The following is a 16,381-nucleotide window of genomic DNA, read 5'->3' as shown; positions in this document are numbered from 1 at the left end:
AGAGAGCCCGACGTGGGGCTTGAACTCACAAACTGTGAGATTATGACTTGAGCTGAAGTCAGGCACTTACCCAGCTGAGCCACCCAGGTGCCCCAGTTTTGCCTATTCTTAAGCTTGATATAATTGGAAATGTTTGCTTTCATTCAGCATTATGTCCGTGACATTCATCTGTGTTGTGGATAGCACCTGTTCATTCTTTGTGTGTATGTGATATTCCATTTTTTGAATATACTACAATTTATCTATCTTTGGTTGGTGAACATTTGGGTTGTTTCTAGTTTTTGCCTGTTATGAGTAAAAGTGCTGTGTTCATTCATGCACATGTCATTTTGTGGACATTCATTTTTCTTGGGTATGTGGAATCTAGCATTAGAATTGCTGGGTCACAAATAGGCGTATGTTGAGTTTGTTGAAAAGAGCCTATTTTCCAAAGTTGTACTATTCTATGCTCATACTAGCAAAACCTGAGTCCAGTTGTTCCACATCCTCACTAATATGTAGTTCTACCATTCTTTTTCATTTTAACCACAATGGTGGATTTGTAGCGGTATCTCTGTGTGGTTTTTATTTGTTATTTACTTGATAAATAATGATAATGAGCATCTTTTCATATATTTACTAGCCATTTGGATATCCTCTTTTTTTGTTGGGTTGTCTTATGGATTTGTAGGGTTCCCTTTATATATTCTGGGTATGAGTCCTCTTTACTCTCTTAGTGGTAGCTTTTGATGGTACTTAATTTTAAGGAAGTCTGTTTTATCAATTTTATGGTTAGTGTTTTTGTTTCTTGTTGAAGACATTTCTGCCTGTCACAAGAACCTGGAGATATTTTTCTGTTTTCTCCTAGAAATATTATTTTACTTACTATATTTAGCTTAGATACATCTTGACTTAATTATTGTGAATAGTGTGAGATTGGGATTATGGACCACTTATTCTAGCACCACTTATTGACAAGATCATCCTTTTCTCAGAATTGCAGTGATGGTTTGTCATAAAACAAGCGACCATAACGATGTTTGTGCAGATCTGTTTATGGACTCACTAGACCATTCCATTGATTATTTGTCTATTCTTGTTCCAAACCACATGGTCTTAATTATGATGAGTTTATATTAAGTTTTGAAATATGTTAGTGTAAGTTCTCAAACTCTTCTTTAAAATTGTCTTGCTTATTTTAGGTTCTTTGCATTTCCCTCAACATTTTTAAAATAACCTTGGCAGTTTCCACCAAAAAAAGCTCCTGGAGTTTAGATGAGGATTGCATTGAATCTGTGCTTCAGTGTAGGGAGAATTCACATGAACAATATTGAGTCTTCTTATTCATAATTATGGTTTATCTTTATTAATTTGGATCTTCCTTAATTTTTTCTCAGCAGTGTTTTGTAATTTCCAGTGGCAGAGGTATGGCACATCTTTCATTAGATTTACTTACCCTTCTGCATTTGATACTTTCTGGTGCTGTTGCATATATAACATTTTTAAAAAATCCATTCTTCAGTGTTTATTGCTGGTGTGTAGAGATACAGTTGCGTTCTAAATATTGACCTTGTATCAAGGGGCATACGTTGACAATATGCGCATACCTTGTTTTATTGCACTTCTGTTTATTGCACTCAGCACATACTGCATTTTTTACAGATTGAAGGTTTGTGGCAACCCTGTGTTGAGCAAATCTGTCAGCGCCATTTTTCCAGCAGCATTTGCTCACTTTGTGTTTCTGTCATATTTTGGTAATGCCCTCAATATTTTAAACTTTGTATTATTATTATATTCACTATGGTGATCTGTGATCAGTGATTACAGCTCTCTGGCAGCTCATGTGATAGCATTCGTTAGCAGTATTTTTAATTAAGGCATGCACATGATTTAAGACATAATGCTGTTTGTACACTTAACATTCTGCAGTATAGTATTTCTATGTAATGGGGAACAAAAAAAGTCATTTGACTTGATTGCATTAATCACTCTACTGTCTGGAACTGAACTTGCAATATCTCCAAGGTATGCTTGTAATTCTAACCATTTGTAGGTACTTTTAAAAAGATTTTCTATGTACACAATCATGCCATCTGGGAATAAAGATAGTTTTACTTTTTTGTTTTTAATCTTTATGCCTCCTTCTCTTCCTTTTCCTTTTTGCCTTACTCTACTAGCTAGAACTTTCAGTGTAATGCTCGTTAGGAATGGGGACAGTGGTCACCCTTATCATCTTGCTTATCTCCAGGAGAAAGGAAACAAACTGTTAAGTATGATGTTAGCTATAGGGTTTTTGTAGATATTCTTTATCAGGTTAAGAAAGTATTCCCTTCTGTTCCCAGTTTGCTGAGAATTTTTATCATGAGCAATACTGAATTTTATTAAATGCCATTTCTCCATTTGTTGAGGTGACTGATTTTTCTCCTTTTTGTAATGTGGTGAGTTATGCTGATGCATTTAAAAATTTTAAGCTATCCTTGCATTCCTGGAACAAATTCATTTGGTCATAACATAGTATCCTTTTTCATATTTATTTGGACTTGATAATATTTTATTTAGGATTCCTACATTTATTTTTATGAGAGAATATTGGTTTACCTTTCTCCCTTCTTGTAATACCCTTGCCAGATTTTGTATCAGGTTTATGTTGGCCTCATTAAACAAGAAGTATTCTTTCTTTCTTTTTCCTGGAAGAGTTTGTCTAAGATTGGATTTGTTATTTGGAAGAATTATCTAGAAAAGCCATCTGGGTTTGGAGTTTTAAAAAGGGTTTAGTTATAGAATCCATTTCTTTAGCAAATTCTACTTTTTTCCGTATATCAATTTTAGTATATTATGGCTTTCAAGAAGCTTGTCCATTTCCTGTAAGTTATCAGGTTTATTGACAGTTATTGATAATATCCTTTATTTGTGATGTCCTTTGGATCTGTAGTTATATTTCTTTTATTCCTAATATTAGTAATTTGTATTCTCTTTTTCCTTTCATCAGTCTTGCCTAATGGAAGTCTTGCTGCAGTTGTATTAATCTTTTCAAAGAACCGACTTTTTTTTTTTAATGTTTATTTTATTCTTGAGGGAGAGAGAGCGCACACGTGTGCATGCACACGTTGGGGAGGGGCAGAGAGAGGGAGACAGAGGATTCGAAGCAGGCTCTGTGCTGATAGCAGAGAGCTTGACACTGGGCTCTAACTCACGAACTCTGAGATCATGACCTGAGCCAAAGTCAGACGCCCAACTGACTGAGCCACCCTCAGTGGCTCACCCTCAGTGAGGTGCCCCTCAAAGAACCAACTTTTGGTTTTATTTAGGTTTCTCTTTTGTGTATCTGCCTTCTCTTTAATTGATTTCTGGTCTGTATTGTTTACTTTGACTTTTTTTGCATTTAATTTGCTGTTCTCTTTCTTGCTTCTTGAAATGGATTAGTAAGTATCTTGTCTGGGATATTGGCTTTCCTTACTACATTATATTCTATCAGCCATAGAAGATAATACTAAACTGTCAAAGCAGTACTTTTCTATAAACTTCCCATTTCCCCATCCCGAATAAAATATATTGTATGATTGGTGTTTTGAAAGATGAGCCATCTTTGCCATTGTGGTAGTATACTTTGTAAATAAAAATAAAAGTATTTTTTATTTTACAAACAAAAATAAAATAACAGTAGACAAATAAGCCAAATGTTAAAGTCTTTAGTCTGACTACCACATATTTATAAGTAAATGTGTTTATAATTCTCTAAAATTCTGTATGAATAGTGAAATTATAATCTTGAGCCAATTTAATTTTAATGACAAAAAGTTAGCTTCAGGGGCTCCGAATGATATATTCACTGAGGTATTCAAAACTTTTGTGGTTGCTTTTTCCTTTTAGGAAGCTGCAGTAAAGGAAGATGAAGAAGAAGTTTCTGACAAAGGCAGTGATTCTGAAGAAGAAGAAACGAATAGAGAATCCCAGAGTGAAAAAGATGATGGTAGTGACAGAGACTCTGATAGAGAGCAAGATGAAAAACAAAACAAAGATGATGAAGCAGTAAGACTTATAATATTATAAGTTTAAATAATTGGAGTTATATACCTCTGATTGTTTTGGGTTTTGTTGTTTTTTAATTTGTTTTGTTTACTTGTCTTAAATAATATCAGTATATTTTACAGTCATATTATTTTGTAAGAATATTTTTGTGGGATGGTCAGAATTATAAAGAAAAATCATTTCTAACAAGGATTGGACCCCTTAATTTTTTTTTAATTAATTAATTAGTCTATTTATTTATTTTGAGAGAGCACATGCAAACAGGGGAGGAACAGAGAGAGAGAATCCCAGGGAGGTTCTGCGCTGTCAGTGTAAAGCTCTACGCGGAGCTGCATCCCATGAGCCATGAGATTATGACCTGAGTCGAGATCAAGAGTCAGACACTTAACCGACTAAGCTACCCAGGCACCCGGACTTCTTAATTTTCTGAAATCTTTAAGTTGCTAGATAGTATAGGATGTGGGTCTAAATCGAAGCCAGTTTGGTGTCTTACAATGGTTTTCATTGTTGGAGTTGAGTCTGCAAATGAGTTAGGAAAGGTGGGTTATGGTCTGAGCAGTTACTTAGAACTGAGTCTTTCCAGAGTTGCAGGTAATGTTTAGATTTAAGAAACGTTACTGTGGACTCTAATGTCTCGAGGTTGGTTAAGGGAAAAACTAATATTTACAAAATTCCACCTTGTTTCAAGAAATATATAAGACCTTAAGGAAAAGAGGTGTCTCTAAGGAACTTACTAAGATTGTGAGGGTAGAAAATAGAAAAAAATCTCATGGTATACCGTTAGTTTGCACCTGATTTATGGATGGGCTATAAAAAGAGGGTTTGTTGGACAAATAATGGGTCCTTAGAGGCTTACTGCAAATGAACTGTAAACTGATCAGCCATTCCTTTATGTTTGTGTTGTTCTGTTCTTTCTGACTAGGCCATTGACCTAAAAGGTACCCTTGTAGTTTAGGAGAGAAAAAGAGTTTGCCCGAATAGCCTGAGAGGGTCAAGTAGAGAGGAATAAAAGGAAAAGGCAAAGGATAAAAATATGAGGAATGCAGGCATAGTTTGGAGATACTACAGGCTTATATCCAGACCACCAGAATGAAACTAACATCACAATATAGCACAAAATGAATTTTTCGGTTTCCTAGTGGATATGAAAGTTATGTTTAACACTATATTGTAGTGTAGTGTATAGAGTATGCAGTAGCATTGTCTCAAACAATATATATGCCTTAATGAAAACATTCTCTATTACTAAAAAATCCTAACCATCGTCTGAGCCTTCAGCAAATTGTGATCTTTTTGCTGGTGGAGGCTCTTGCCTAGGTGTTGGTGGCTACTGACTATTCAGGGTGGTGGTTGCTGAAGATTGCAGTGGCTGGGGCAGTTTTTTAAATAAGACAACGGTAAAATTTGCTGCATTGACTATTCTTTCACAAATGATTTCTCTGTAGCGTGCAATGCTGTTTATAGCATTTTACCCACAATAGAACTTCTTTCAAATTGGAGTCAGACCTGTCAAATCCTATCACTGCTTTGTCAACTGAGTTTATGTCATCTTTTAAGTCCTTTGTTGTTATTTCAACAATCTTCACAGTACCTTCACCAGGAGTAGATTCCATGTCTGGAAACCACTTTCTTTGCTCCTCCATAAGAAGCAACTCCTCATCTGCTCAAGTTCTCTCATGAGATTGCAGCAATTCAGTTCCGTCTTTGGGCTCCACTGCTAATTCTCTTGCTATTTCCACCCCATCTGCAGTACTCCTTCCTCCATTGAAGTCTTGAACCCCTCAAAGTCATCCATCAGGGTTGGAAATCAGTTCTCCAAACTCCTGTGAATGTTGATATTTTGACTCTTCTTATGAATCATAAATATACTTAATGGCTTGTAAAAGGGTGAATGAGAAGATTTTCAGTATACTTTGCCCAGATCCACCAGAGGAATCACTATCTGTGGCAGCTGTTGCCTTAAAAAATGTATTTCTAAAATAGTAAGACTTGAAAGTGAAAATTACTCCTTGATCCATGGACTACAGAATGGATGTTGTGTTAGCAGTCATGAAAACAACATTAATCTTACTGTATGTCTCTATCAGAGCTCTTGGGTAACTAGATGCGTTCTGAATGAGCAGTAGTACTATTTTGAAAGGATTTTTTTTTTTTTTTTTTTGAGTAGTCGATCTCAACAGTGGACTTAAAATATTCAGTAAACCATGTGCTATCATTCAGGTTTTGTTGTTCCATTTAGAGAGCACACGCAGGGCAGATTTAGCATAGTTCTTAAGGGCCCTAGGATTTTCAGAACGCTAAGCAAGTATTGGCTTCAGCCGAATGTCACCAGTTGCATTAGCTCCTAATGGAAGAGTCAACCTGTCTTTTGGAGCCGAGCATGGACTTCTCTCTAGCTATGAAAGTCTTAGATGGCATCTTCTTCCAGTGTAAGGCTGTTTTGTTAGTGTGGAAAATCTGTTACTTAGTGTAGCCATCTTCATTAATTATCCCAGCTAGACCTTGTGGATAGCTTGCTGCAGTTTCTCCACAAGCACTTGCTGCTTCCCCTTTGCACTTTGATGTTAGTGAGATGCCTTCTTTCCTGAAACCTCACGCACCAACCTCTCCTAGCTTCAAATTTTTCTTCTGCACCTTCTTCACTTCTCTCAGCTTTTATAGAATTGAAGAGGCAAGTCCTTGCTCTGGATTAAGGTTTGGCTTAAAGAACTATTACGGCTGGTTTGATCTTCTGTTCAGACTGCTAAAACTTTCTCTGTGTCAACAATAAGGCTGTTTCACTTTGTTATCATTTGTGTTTTCACTGGAGTAGCACTTTTAATTTCCTTCATGAATTTTTCCTGTGCATTCACAACTTGTCTATTTGGTACAAGAGCCCTAGCTTTCAGCCTGTCTCAACTTCCAGCTTGCCTTGTTCACTAAGCTTAATCGTTTCTAGCTTTTGATTTAGAGTGAGAGACATGTGGCTCTTCCTTTCACTTGAACACTGAGAGATCACTGTAGGGTTATTAATTGGCCTAATTTCAGTATTGTTGTGTCTCAGGGAATAGGCCAAGAGGAGGGGAAGAAATGGAGGAACAGCCCATTGGTGGAGCAGTCAGAATACACACAATATTTATTAAGTTTGCCATCTTAGGTGAGCATGGTTCGTGGCCCCAAAACAATTACTGTAGTAACATCAAAGATCAGTGATCAGAGATCACCGTAACAAATATAATAAGAAAGAAGTTTTAAATATTGCAAGAATTACCAAAATGTGACACGGACACGAAGTGAGCAAACGCTGTTGGAGAAATGGCAACAGTAGAACAAGAGACTTGCTCAACACAGGGTTGCCACAAACCTTCAGTTTGTAAAAATCACAGTATTTGTAAAGCACACATGTGCAAAGTGCAATTAAATGAGGTATGCCTGTAATGTACCTGCCCTTGGGAATGGTGGGGAAAAACAAGGGTGACTTTTTAGCAGTTGCTGGCCCTTGACCGTTTTTGTACTTCGGGAATTAAATTGATTGCCAGGAAATTAAAGCCTATCAAAGAAATTATTTCCCCACCCACATTTTGAGAAAGAGTTGACATATTCTTTTCTGAGTACAGTATTAGGGTTAGTAGAAGTGACAGACTAGTTTCTTTAGATACCAAAATACATTCATTCAATTGTCAAATAATTATACAATTATTCATTATTTGCCACATTGCAAGCCCTGTGTTAGATGACAGAAATGCAAGCCAAATGTAAAACAGTTTCTGCCCTTGAATGACAGGCTAGTGGGTAAGGCAGACTTGTAAGTAAACATTAAAGTACAAAAGTACAAAAGAGATTATGCACATTTTTGCCAGGTACAATGATAACACAGAGGAGGGAGTGATCAACTCAAGTTGAGGGAAATTTCTGGTATTTGGGAACTCATGGTTTGGGCTTTAGCAGTTCCTAAGGGAATAATAGGAGGAATTTGCCAGGTTAAAGACAGAGGGAGAAAACAAATCCAAACAGGGTTTAGGAGGAGTGAAATAGCTTGGTGAGTTCAGAGAAGTCAAGATAGTTCGAAATGACTAGAATAGAAAGTGCAAAGAGGAAGGCAGTGTTAGGAGACTGAAGAGATTGGCCCAGATCAGATCATGACCCATGTAGTTGATGCTGAAGGGCTTAGATTTGATTTATGAAATGATGTGTTGTAAGTTTAGAGCAGGGAAATGATCAGGTCTGTGGGACTGAACTCAGTAGTAGTTAGCATTGTCAGGAATAATAGCTGGAAGAAGATGGAAACTTAAAAACGATTTCAAATGTTTGATTTTTACTTTACCTAGGAGTGGCAAGAATTACAACAAAGTATACAGCGAAAGGAGAGAGCTCTACTGGAAACCAAATCAAAGATAACACATCCTGTTTATAGTCTTTATTTTCCTGAGGTGAGTTATTCATGACTCAGCGTTTTCCTTATTCCATCTACTTTGTCTTTAGGTATTTTTCAGTTGCCTTTTATCCCTCCATGGTGTGTACTGGCTCAAATGTGCTGATGTGGTCTGTTCTTGATAGGTGACAGTTTGAAAAATACATTTCAGTATGAATTAGATTTAGTGAATGTGGTCTATAATGGGAGGATTGTTAACTTTTTAAGTATTTATATGGTTTCCTGTGCTTCTGTCTTTTCTGTGCCTATATTACTGAAGGTTGTGCTGACTGCTGATTTCTCTTTAGTAGTTCAGGCAGTCTGTCAGACAAATGCATATTTTGCCTATGATTACACAGCTTTTGTGAGTCTCTCACTTCTGTCAAGTTTTAAATAAAATGAAAAAAGTTCTTAAATTTTTCCCATGAGTTTTCTCTGATGGCTCTGTACTGGCCACCTGGAGCCACTGCACTTGCTCTGGCCCTAGTCCCCGGGAATAGGCAAGCCCATGGGCTGTGGGACCAGCTGAGTTCAGTAAGAGTTCAGAATGACTGAGCCCCAAGCTCAGGACAGATTGTTGCAGTGCTATTTGTTCTCCTGTCCTTGTTTACTTTGTGGTTGTGGCCTGCTCAACTTTTGGTCTCCTTGAGTTGTTTGTCTTTCAAATGAATTTGGAATTTACACAATGCTTTGCTTTTGCAATGATTCTGTCTCTGGCCAGAGGTCGAGAACTGGTTGCCTCTTAGTTCAAGGAAGCTGTTCCACCGACTGCCTCACAGCTTGGCCACAGAATCTTATGCTCGGCACTCATGTTTGGCAGGTGATTTCATGTATAAATCTGCTTTCTGCTTTAGAATGTCAATCCAGAGTTGCTGGGGGCTGCTGAAGGCAAATTCCCAAGTAATTTGGCTTTCCTAATAATAAATGAGTGGCTCTGCAGACTGTTGTTTTGACTTGGAGGAAAGTCAGCCCAGGATTCCATGTTAATGTGCTTGCTGATCTTCTGGCGTGTCGTGAGCGTTAGCCCATCTGTTAGGGGCATTTTGCCCACTGCAGTGGTAGTCTGCCAACCCCAAGACTCCTGAAATCAAGCGAGTATATTTCACTCATTGATTGGTTTTAAAAGTGCCATGGGATGTTATAAGCCACATAATTTGTACCCTTGTACCAGACAGTTCATTTTAGACCATGCTTAGTTAATAAGCAAAACATCCATTCACTCCCTTAGAACATTTTAGCCTTGAGAATGCCTTTTTCTAATTTAATCTACAACTACACGGTAAACATCTTGAAAAGTACCACTTACCGGACAAAATTTATTTAGGATTTTACTAATGTCTACCTGTCTACCTTCCCGTGTACCTGTAGAGCTACCCTAACTATCACACTACCCATTTAAATTGCTTAAAGTTACATGTTTATAATTGACTTACATGTAACTGAAACTCATTCATTATGCTTAATATGTTAAGAATGGTGGGGAATCTCACACAGTAGAGAAGCTATTGTGTTGATAGTGTGAATAAGTCATGGTAGAACATCTTTTCCACTTTCACTGTGTGCATCAAAGAGTCTAGGCACACGTACAGTGCCGTGGATTCATATTCACCAGCTTCTTAATAAATATTCTTGAATGAATCACATTTTAATCAAATAGCCTGGGAGAGGGAAGGAAAGGCATTCTCTTAGTGGAGAGGTAAAGAAGATACGCACATTCTTAAACATCTCCCGTGCTTCTTATATTACGTGTGTGTTCTAGTAATGAGATCATTTCATTAATAATTGTGATTATCACACTCAATGTGCTAGACATTCTAATATATAATTTACTTGTATTATCTCAGTCCATCTTCACAACACAGCCTGAGGTAGATGCTCCTCATTTAATAGAGAAGAAAAACAGGGTTTTAGAGAAGTGAAATAATCCGGTCTATGTGGCTTTAAATTGGGCATTGACAAACTGCCTGTAGACAAGTCTGCCTCCCTGCCTGTTTTATGAATGAAGTTTTATTGGAACCCAGTCACACTTACTCTTTTCATGTTACAGTGGCAGAATCAAGTAATTGTGACTGAGACTCTGGCCCATAAGGTGCAGAAATTAATACTGCATTTTGAGTCCATTATAATGTTTTTATCCACTTTGTGCAACACACATGTAGACAAATATACATATATATGTATACACATACACACACACACACACACCTATTATGGTAGTCCACTTTGGGTTAAGCAGAAGTTGAATTAATCATATACTTGTGATTTATTTATTCTGCTTACTAATGTTGTGCTTTGTAGTTTACAAGAATTTTTAGTTAACCTCAGTGTAGCATTATCAAATAATCAAATTTCAGTGTCTTGTGGTTAAAATAAAATAGCAAGTACAAGTGATTTTGAATTCAAAAGACATTTTCCCTATGATAATGTTTTCAGTAAAAAGTTATTTTTCTAACTTTCTTTTGGATAATTGAGAATTTAGAATAGTCTAGTGTTGTTTTGGTTAAATGAGTATTTAGACTATCCTAGAGTCTTTTAGCTCCAAAACATTTTTCTTTAATTTGTTTAAAGAAGATCTCTTCCCTGACCAGTTCTTAAGCAGAGGGTACTAAGACATGACTAAACCGTTATTGATGAATTCTGTACAGCAGTGCTGAGCACACTGAAGTTTGGTGCCTCCAGACTGCTGTGTCTTCTCATTGTTTTTTTTTAAATACTTTTCTGTCTCCTGTCAGTTCTTCCTGCTGTCATTGTACATTCTGGTGGCAGTTTCTTTACTGAGCTCTTTTTTTATTCCTAATCTTTTCTGAGGTACAGCTAAAAATGTTGTGCTTATTAAAATCATGTGCAGTGAAAGGTATTAGATAGGCTCTTAAATCAGATGATCTTTTATGAGTAGTGTATTTTCATGATTTCCGATTTGGTTGCCCAAGTCCCTTCTGCTCTTACTTTCTGGCTTTTGCTTATTACTAGGTAAAATGACTAAGATTATTTGCTGGATGATCCTGTAATAGTTTATGATGTTTTATTTTATTTTATTATATCTCTTGTCATTTAAGGTTAATCAGGGGTTTTTAACACAGAGGCCCATCACTACCGTTTTTTAAGGGACTGTTTGAAACCCCCATATTACATACAGAATTCTTTTGGACAGCAGATCTATAAATGGTTAAGAATAGTTTATTCATTCAGTAAACATTTATTGAGTATCTATTTTGTACCAGGCACTGTGTCTGTGCCGGAGATACTGCAGTGAACAAAACCAGAACAATACCTCTAGAATGAGACAAGGCAGACAGTTACTTCTCTAGTTCTTTCTGATAACGTCTCTTTTTTTTTTTCTTTGCAGGAGAAACAAGAATGGTGGTGGCTTTATATTGCAGATAGGAAGGAACAGACGTTAATATCTATGCCATATCATGTGTGTACGCTAAAAGATACAGAAGAGGTAAGTGTCCAACAACATTATTTCAGTTTTTACAAATGTAAGGCATCTCACCTTCATGCTGCCTCATAAAATCTTTTTTAGATTTCAGTTTATCATATTTGGCTTATTGTATTGTATTTGTTAAGGCACCTTTTATAACTGTTCTCTGGTGCCTGGGGGGAACTAATTCGAAGTTTATATAGTATTGTTAAAAGTAGGCAACTTTCTTAGTCTTAAAAGCTTGTTTTCAACTTACTTTGGGGAGTTTTCACTGTCAGTGTCTAAGAACATATGCCTTTTGTTCTGTCCAGAATTTAATTATATTTTACAAAAATCTGCAATTTTTATCTTCACTGGATTAGTGCTAAGACCTTTGGTCTTAAAAATGAATGTAAGAATTGCTAATTAGATTTTTAGAGTGGAATTTTTGATTATGTAGCATTATTCATTGTTCATGACATCACTCATGTACCATCGTGATGAACATGTTTTATCCCTTGGCAACTCCTTTCTATTTTTCTTGTTTTTCTTGATTTTTTCATGTTACTTTTCTAGAAAGAAGGTTCTTTCTACCTGGACTTGGTGGACAAGAGCAAGGGTTTTTTTTTAATTTCAAGATAGTTCTGTGATGTTGATTTTTTAAAAATATTTTAAAAATATTTTTTTAAATGTTTATTTACTGAGAGACACAGAGTGCAGGCAGATAGAGAGAAGATGACACAGAATCCGTAGCAGGCTCCAGACTCTGAGCTCTGAGCTGATAGCATGAAACCTGATGCAGGACTTGAACCCATGAACCGTGAGATCATGACCTGAGCCAAAGTCAGCCGCTTAACTGACTGAGCCACCCAGGTGCCCCTCATTTTTAATACAAAAAGTACATTTCCCCCTTTATTACCAAGTAGTAAATGTATGAAGTACTTTGTTGTTGTTTATTTGACAGAGCTAACTTAAGGTTATTTGTTTGATAGAGCAGTTTTATTATTTTTTAAATTTAAGTTTTACCAGGGTACCGTAAGAACAAGAGTGATCTCCTACATAAGCACAATAAGATTACTATGTTCAGGAAATTTAACATTGATATGGTATTTATCTAATATGCAGTCCATATTCAAATTTCCCTAAATACTCACTAGTACCTGTTACAGTTTTTGTTTTGTTTTCAAATTATTTTTTTATTCTTTAGAGAGAGCATGTTCACACGTGTGGGAGGGGTCAGGGGAGAGGGGAAGAGAGAACCTTAAGCAGGCTCTGCGCTGATGCAGTGCTCAATCCCACGACCCTGGGATCGTGACCTGAGCCAAAATTGAGTGGGATGCTCAACTGACTGAGCCACCCAGACATCCCTTTTTTTTTTTTTTAAGTTAGTTTTTATTTTGTTTTAAAATTCAGGATCCAGTCAAGGATCATGCATTGAATTTGGTCGTCATTCATCTTTATTCTAGAACTCTTCATTGGCCTTTTTGTTTGTTTGTTTGTTTTTAATTTTTTTTTAACGTTTATTTATTTTTGAGACAGAGCATGAACGGGGGAGGGTCAGAGAGAGAGGGAGACACAGAATCTGAAACAGGCTCCAGGCTCTGAGCAGTCAGCACAGAGCCCAACGCGGGGCTTGAACTCACAGACCGCGAGATCATGACCTGAGCCAAAGTCGGACGCTTAACCGACTGAGCCACCCAGGCGCCCCTTGTTTTTAAATTTTTCATGCCATCAACATTTTTAAAGAGTCCAGACAAAGTATTTTGTAGAATATCCCTCAGTTTTGTCTCATTGGTTACTCATAATTGTATTCATCTTAAATATTTTTGGTAAAAATACTACATAAGTGATGTAACCTTCTTAGTGCATCAAATTGGGGCACATTATATCAGTTTGCCCACATTGGTGATACCATGGTTGAACATTTAGTTAAGGCTTCTCTACTGTAAAAGGTATTTTTCCTTCTAATCTTTGGGGTGCTGCTTGGGCACTATGTTAATATTAATATCCTGTTCTCTGTCTTTTACCCACTCATTTTAATATAATTGATGATTCTTGACTGAATCAGTTTTTCCTAATTATACAGTGTAGTTTCAGTATTGTATTTCTCTTCAGAGTAATACATCTTTCAGTGTATTTGAATTGTACTTCTCTTTGTGACCATTGTTCATTTTTATTGGTCTTTTAATTTGGTTTGGGCAATTGTTGTTTTAAATATTATGAAATCAACCTGTGGTGATATTTGTTGCAGATATTTCTCCCCATTTTGTTTTACTATTATGGTTGTTTTTACTAGGCAAAAATATAAACTTTATTTACTTGGAGTTTTTTTTGCAGTGTGATTTAGTAATTTTTTCTTTTCTGTTTTCTTGGTTTTGTGGTGACTTAGAAAGGTCAAACTATGAGATTAATTTTTAAAAAAAGGATTCTCCCATGATTTTTCTAGTTTGTTTTAATATATAATCTTGCTTACAAAATCTGGATTTTGGAGATTGGAGGCAGATTGCCAAAACATCCAAATGACATCTTAATAATTTATTCTTCCTTTGTCTAAATGAAAATGAAACTTTTTTTTTTTTTAAGTTGTTAATGCCCCTTAATACCCATCATCTGTTTCACTCATTCCCCACCCACCTCCACTCTGGTAACCATCTGTTTGTTCTCTGTAGTTAAAAAGTCAGTTTCTTGGTTTGTCTCTCTCTTTTTTTCCCCTTTTCTTATTTATTTTGTTCCTTATATGAGTGAAATCATATGGTATTTGTCTTTCTCTGACTGACTTCACTTAGCATTATACGTTCTAGCTCCATCCATGTTATTGCAAGTGGCAAGATTTCATTCTTTTTTATGGCTAATATTCCATTGTATGTATATATCACATCTTCTTTATACATTCATCAATTGATGGACATTTGGGCTGCTTCCATAATTCGGCTGTTGTAAATAATGCTGCTGTAAACATAGGGATGCATATATCCCTTTGAATTAGTGTTTTTGTATTTTGCGGGTAAATACCCAGTAGTGTGATTGCTGGATTGTAGGATACTTCTGTTTTTAACTTTTTGAAGAACCTCCATACTGTTTTCCACAGTGGCTGTACCAGTTTGCATTTCTACCAACAGTGGAAGAGGGTTATGTTTTCTCCACATCCTCACCAACACCAGTTGTTTCTTACATTTTTGATTTTAGCCAGAATTCTGACAGGTGTGAGGTGATACCCCATTGTAGTTTTGATTTGTATTTCTCTGATGGTAAGTGATGATGCACATCTTTTCATGTGTCGGCCATCTGTAGGTCTTCTTGGCCAAATGTCTGCTCATGTCTTGCCCATTTTTTAATTGGATTGTTTTTTGGGTGTTGAGTTTTATAAGTTCTTTATATATTTGGATAGTAACCCTTTATTAGATTACTTGCAAATATCTTCTTTCATTCCATAGGTTGCCTTTTAGTTTTGTCGATTGTTTTCCTCACTCTGCAGAAGCTTTTTATTTTGATGGAGTCCCAATAGTTTATTTTTGCTTTTGTTTCCCTTGCTTCAGGAGACATACCTAGAAAAAAGTTGCTATAGCCAGTGTCAAAAAAGATACTACCTATGTTCTTTTCTAGGATTTTTATGGTTTCAGGCCTCACATTTAGGTCCATAACCTGTTTTGAATTTATTTTTGTGTGTGGTGTAAGAAAGTGGTCCAGTTTCTTTCTTTCTTTTTTAATTTTTATTTTTCATTAAAAAATTTATTTCAAGTTTATTTTGAGAGAGAGAGCGAGAGAGAGAGCATGCATACAAGTGGGGGAGGGGCAGAGAGAGAGAGGGAGAGAGAGAATCCCCAGCAGGCTCTGTCTGCTCTGTCAGTCCAGAGCCTGACAAAGGGCTCTCACTCTCACGAACTGTGAGATCATGACCTGAGCCGAAATCAAGAGTCAGGTGCTTAACCTACTGAGCCACCCAGGTGCCCCCAGTTTCTTTGTTTTGCAGTTGCTGTCTAGTTTTCCAAACACCATTTGTTGAAGAGACCATCTTTTTCCCATTGGATATTCTTTCCTGCTTTGTTGAAGATCAGTTGATCACATAATTGTGTGTTTATTTCTGGAGTTTCTGTTCTGTTCCATTAATCTACACGTCTGTTTTTGTGCCATTACCGTACTGCTTGATCACTATAGCTTTGTAATATAACTTGCAATCTAAAATTGTGATGCCTCCAGTTTTGCTTTTCTTTTTCAAGGTTGCTTTGGCTACTCAGGGTCTTTTCTGGTTTCATATAAATTTTAGGATTATTCTAGTTCTGGAAAAATGGTGTAGGTATTTTGGTAGGGATTGCATTGAACGTGTAGATTGCTTTGGGTAGTATAGACATTTTTACAATATTTGCTCTTCCAGTCCATGAGTATGGAACGTCTTTCCATTTTTTGTGTCATTTTCAGTTTCTTTCATTGGTGTTTTATAGTTTTCAGAGTATAGGTGTATCACTTCTTTGGTTAGGTTTATTCTTAGATATCTTACCGTTTTTGGTGTACTTGTAGATGGGATTGATTTCTTAATTTCTCTTTCTGCTGCTTCATTATTGGTGTATATAAATGCAACAGAT

General features: G+C 36.4%; 1 protein-coding gene across 1 annotated transcript in view; it reads left to right on the top strand.

The window, feature by feature from the left end:
* SEC63 (SEC63 homolog, protein translocation regulator) overlaps positions 1–16,381 on the top strand; it is a 74,302-nt gene that overhangs the window by 48,957 nt on the left and 8,964 nt on the right. Inside the window, exons 17-19 of the mRNA XM_042939496.1 lie at positions 3,850–4,008; positions 8,316–8,417; positions 11,745–11,843. Coding sequence (XP_042795430.1) covers positions 3,850–4,008; positions 8,316–8,417; positions 11,745–11,843 — 360 coding nt within the window. The remainder of the gene's footprint in view (positions 1–3,849; positions 4,009–8,315; positions 8,418–11,744; positions 11,844–16,381) is intronic.

The sequence above is a fragment of the Panthera leo genome, chromosome B2 (assembly GCF_018350215.1).
Source record: "Panthera leo isolate Ple1 chromosome B2, P.leo_Ple1_pat1.1, whole genome shotgun sequence".
NCBI classification, from domain to species: Eukaryota; Metazoa; Chordata; class Mammalia; order Carnivora; family Felidae; genus Panthera; species Panthera leo.
Note: the sequence above shows the minus strand (reverse complement) of the source record. Positions and strands in the feature narration are given on the sequence as shown.